We start from the raw sequence: 4,786 nt of genomic DNA, 5'->3' as shown, positions 1-4,786 counted from the left end.
TGTGTGTGTGTGTGTGTGTGTGTGTGTGTGTGTGTGTGTGTGGGCCCTGCGATGCCTCGGCGGCCTGTCCAGGGTGTCTCCCCGCCTGCCGCCCGGCTTCCAGCATCCCCGCGTCCCTGACAGCAGGCTAAGCGGTTAAGAGAACGGCCGGGCGGATGGAAGTTACTGTGTTAGTCGGTCCCGCCCCAGGGACCGGCATCCGGGGGCACGTCCAACCTCAAAGCGGCAAGGCACCATTCTTCTACGCTTGCCTGGTTCGGAGGGACGTGTTCGCGTCGGCTCGGGAAGGCTGGGGAAGTGCCGACGGCAACAAACCCCCCCCCCCTCAGATTATATATGGTCCCCCCCCTGAACTTCGCCCGGCACGGCTGAGATCCGATGAGGTCTGAAATCCTCAATTAATAATTTCAGGGCACCTCTTAGGGTCGATAGACGCTGTCTGGCTGCGGTTTCTAAAGATGAAATAAAGTGCAGCCTACTCGTTCACCCGCTGCCAGGTCAGGAATTCAGTGTGCGCCGCGATCCGCAGTCCAAGTATAACTCCATTATTGAGGGGGACTTGAAAATGGGAGCCGTGTGACACACAGCGGGTTGATTTAGTTTAATGACCACGACAGTGACAGCGCCGTGATGGAAATTGGACCCCCCCCCTCCCCCCCCGCAAATTTACATCACTTCAGGGTACTTGGGGGCTCTTTTAGCGGCTCTACTCCAGAGCACGAGCCATCAGGAGGTCCTGGATATGTCATGCTTGTCACCTTCCTTTAAGTGCATCCGCAGACGTGGGAGAGGGATTAATATTATATAGCCTACGGAGGCGCGGAGACCGTCTTATCAGCACTGCAGATGTGATAAGCACCTCTACCCCCGTGAAAAGAAGAAAAAAAAAAAACCCCAGGAAAGATCTCCGAGCGGGGCAGACAAGCATCTCTTTGTGTTGTTTCCTGCGCGTTTCGATGCCGCTTTAGCGGCAGATCTGCCGCAATTTCACATCTGTTGTAATTTGATGTGCCGGGATCCCCCTCTGTGAAATTGTCCCGATCGCGACGTGGCTCTTTTCAATTATTTAGGAGGTTGGCATATGGCTTAGAGAGATGGTAATCTGATTTTTCTTTCTCTTTTTTGTGTGTGTGTGTGTGCGTGTGTGTGTGTGTGTGTGTGATTCTGAAACGTTTAGAATGGCGTAAGCCACGAGCTCCGGCGGCGAGGGTAGGGAGGAAATGGTCTGCCTCTCGCTCTCCCCCCCCCCCCCCGCGCTGCTGTTATCCTGTTGCTTAGCATTCGTACGCTCCCCGCTCTGCTGTGTGGTGTTTCTCTCTCTCTCTCTCTCTCTCTCTCTCTCTCTCTCTCTCTCTCTCTCTTTCCATTTTAGCGGGATGTCACTTTTATGGATATGTTCTCCGCCGTTGCCGTGGCACTCGTCTCACATTAGTTCACATCAGTGCAGACGTCAGCGTGCACGCATTGCATTGCCCTCGACCTGATCCCCGGTCTGTGAACGGGAGTTATGGCGACCGTCGCTGTCACATCAGTTTCATCAGGGGGGGGGGGAAAGGGGGGGGAGGGGGGGGAAAGGGGGGGGAGGGGGGGGGGGACCCACCGCGACCGTGGCGATAACGTGACACAATACATTAGTCCACATCGCTGCAATTACACTTTATAGAAAGCTGTTCAGTCAGAGAGGGTGCATCATCTTTTTTTTATTCAAGCATTCCCGTTGGCTCCGGGGTTCAATCACAAGACGCCGGCTACTTTAAATACAGTGCAACGGGATAAGCCTCGGTTTATCGAAAGGCCGAAAACGTTCCTTTCCCTTTCCCCCCCCCCCACCACCACCACCACAACTCGAAAATCCAAACCCCAACACGTAGTTTTTTTTGTTTTACGTGCACACAGAAACACTTGAGAATACACCCGTGTATACGCAGAGTGTTCCCCTCGGGACCCGACCCGTTCCCCCGCAGACCCTGCACCGCGTGCGGGGCCTGCGCCCCGTGCTAAAAAGGCGTAGCTAGCTGGCAGCGTGAATCATTTTGCAGCCGCCGTACACACACACAAAAAAAAACTCCCAAAATAAATATCGGCATTGAGATACATCGCGTCGGGGAGCCGGCGGAGGCCGTCGGAGAACCTCTAGGCTCGCTCACACGACGCCGAGAATACGCGCCACCCACCAGCGGCAAGGCAGAATCACTCGGCAGGCCACCTGGCACCCCCTGTAGTTGTAGGGCCAGGGCCAGTGGCCGCCCAGGGGCTCGCATATTCTCTGGCAGTGGGTGTAGCTGCGCCTGCACTCCGAGCAGCAGATCCCCAGGTGGTCCAGCATGGGGTCAAAGGTCAGGCTGCCTTCCTCTCCCGCCGGTGCCCTGCGCTGAGGATTGGGAAGAAGCAGTTTTAGGTCTGTGGGGGGGGAAAAAACAATCTCTCGACTTTTTAATCTGAATTCCTATTGGCTCGGAAGTAATCCTGCTCGCCCCAACCACACACGTGACCCCGGTTCCCTTAGAGGTGCGGCGTCTCGGCGCCTGCTCGGTGACCCGGGTAAGGAGGTGGAATAAAGGTGGAATCGGTTCTTCCGGACACGACGTTTACTGACGGACCGCGTTTCGTCTCTCATCTAAGGGACGTCTTCGGTCTAGGGGCCCGGACGCGCCAGGCCCCGTCGGCCGACGCCGGGCCGTCGGCGACCCTAGCTTTTTGCGGCGTGTCCGGCACTAATTGGACCCCCCCCCGTCGGCACCTTTCAGCCCGTCGGTGAGAGGGATCGCTCCGATTGGCTGTTCGGCGTAGCGAATCGGTGCAGCCTTAGCGGTGGGTTCAAGCGCCCCTTTTTGGCCCGGGCGGCATGAGGCGACGCAACAGTCGGCCTTCGTCGCCGCCAGTCGGTCTGGTGTGTCTGGGCCCGACCCTGACTGCGGGTGTCCCCACCCGTATAAACAACACACCGCACAACGATTGAAACCCAACGACCGGTTTCATATGCAAATGATCACACCCATATCTGCACACGGAAGTGGCCGTTGGTTTCGGTGGTTGTGCAGTGTGTTGTTTACACGGGCGGGGACACCTGCAGTCAGGTCAGACTGAACAGGTCACCTGGGTGACCTGATTCAGCCTCCTCTGATTACAGGTGTGGTGTTTAGTAGGACCCCCTCCCCTGCAGCACCCCCGCATAGCCATTATGTGTCCTGTGCAATGGTGTCCTTTGTGTTTGTGTTATACGTGCATGAAGGGGAGGATGCTCTCCAAATGGTGTTGTTATGGATTATTGTTGGGTGCTTGTGTATTTGTCGGTGTGTACTCATGTGCTTCTTTTTTACTTGTTTTATTGGGAAGCACGTTGTCTTTACTCTTTTAGGAAATACACTGTCGTGTTTGATTTGCCTTTACTAGTGAATATCAGCAACAGCTGCTGAATGGTACCTACTGAAGCAACACACACACACACACACACACACACATGAGTCCACCCTCAGACATACACATGCAAAAACACTACACACACACACACGCACACACACGAGTCCACACTCAGACATATACATGCAAAAACACTACACACACACAAACACACACACACACGAGTCCACACTCAGACATATACATGCAAAAACACTACACACACACAAACACACACACACGAGTCCACACTCAGACATAACCATGCAAAAACACTACTCTCACACACACACAAACATGAGTCCACCCTCAGACATGCACATGCAAAAACACTACACACACACACACACACGCACACACGAGTCCACACTCAGACATATACATGCAAAAACACTACACACGCACACACACGAGTCCAAACTCAGACATATACATGCAAAAACACTACACACACACAAACACACACACACACGAGTCCACACTCAGACATATACATGCAAAAACACTACACACACACACGCAAACATGAGTCCACACTCAGACATACACATGCAAAAACACTACACACACACACGCAAACATGAGTCCACACTCAGACATACACATGCAAAAACACTACACACACACAAACACACACACACACGCGAGTCCTCCCTCAGACATACACATGCAAAAACACTACACACACACAAACACACACACACACGAGTCCACACTCAGACATATACATGCAAAAACACTACACACACACACGCAAACATGAGTCCACACTCAGACATACACATGCAAAAACACTACACACACACTCACACGAGTCCACACTCAGACATATACATGCAAAAACACTACACACACACAAACACACACACACGAGTCCACACTCAGACATAACCATGCAAAAACACTACTCTCACACACACACACACACACATGCACACACACACGAGTCCACATTCAGACATACACATGCAAAAACACTACACACACACAAACACACACACACGAGTCCACACTCAGACATAACCATGCAAAAACACTACACACGCACACACACACACACACATGCACACACACACGAGTCCACATTCAGACATACACATGCAAAAACACTACACACGCACACACACACACGAGTCCACATTCAGACATACACATGCAAAAACACTACACACACACACACACACACACACACACACACACACGCAAACATGAGTCCACACTCAGACATACACATGCAAAAACACTACACACACACACACACACACAAACACACACACGAGTCCACACTCAGACATACACATGCAAAAACACTACACACACACACACACACACACACACACACGAGTCCACATTCAGACATACACATGCAAAAACACTACACACGCAC

At 52.6% G+C, this 4,786-nt stretch overlaps 1 protein-coding gene across 1 annotated transcript in view; it reads right to left on the bottom strand.

Moving 5' to 3' along the window:
- Nucleotides 1-2,143: 2,143 nt before the first annotated feature.
- Nucleotides 2,144-4,786, bottom strand: part of LOC130120994 (leukocyte cell-derived chemotaxin 1-like) — a 7,263-nt gene continuing 4,620 nt past the window's right edge. The window contains exon 7 of the mRNA XM_056289825.1: nucleotides 2,144-2,371. Coding sequence (XP_056145800.1) covers nucleotides 2,144-2,371 — 228 coding nt within the window. The remainder of the gene's footprint in view (nucleotides 2,372-4,786) is intronic.

This window comes from Lampris incognitus, chromosome 11 (assembly GCF_029633865.1).
Source record: "Lampris incognitus isolate fLamInc1 chromosome 11, fLamInc1.hap2, whole genome shotgun sequence".
In the NCBI taxonomy this organism is placed as follows: domain Eukaryota; kingdom Metazoa; phylum Chordata; class Actinopteri; order Lampriformes; family Lampridae; genus Lampris; species Lampris incognitus.
This window is presented reverse-complemented; position numbering and strand designations above follow the sequence as displayed.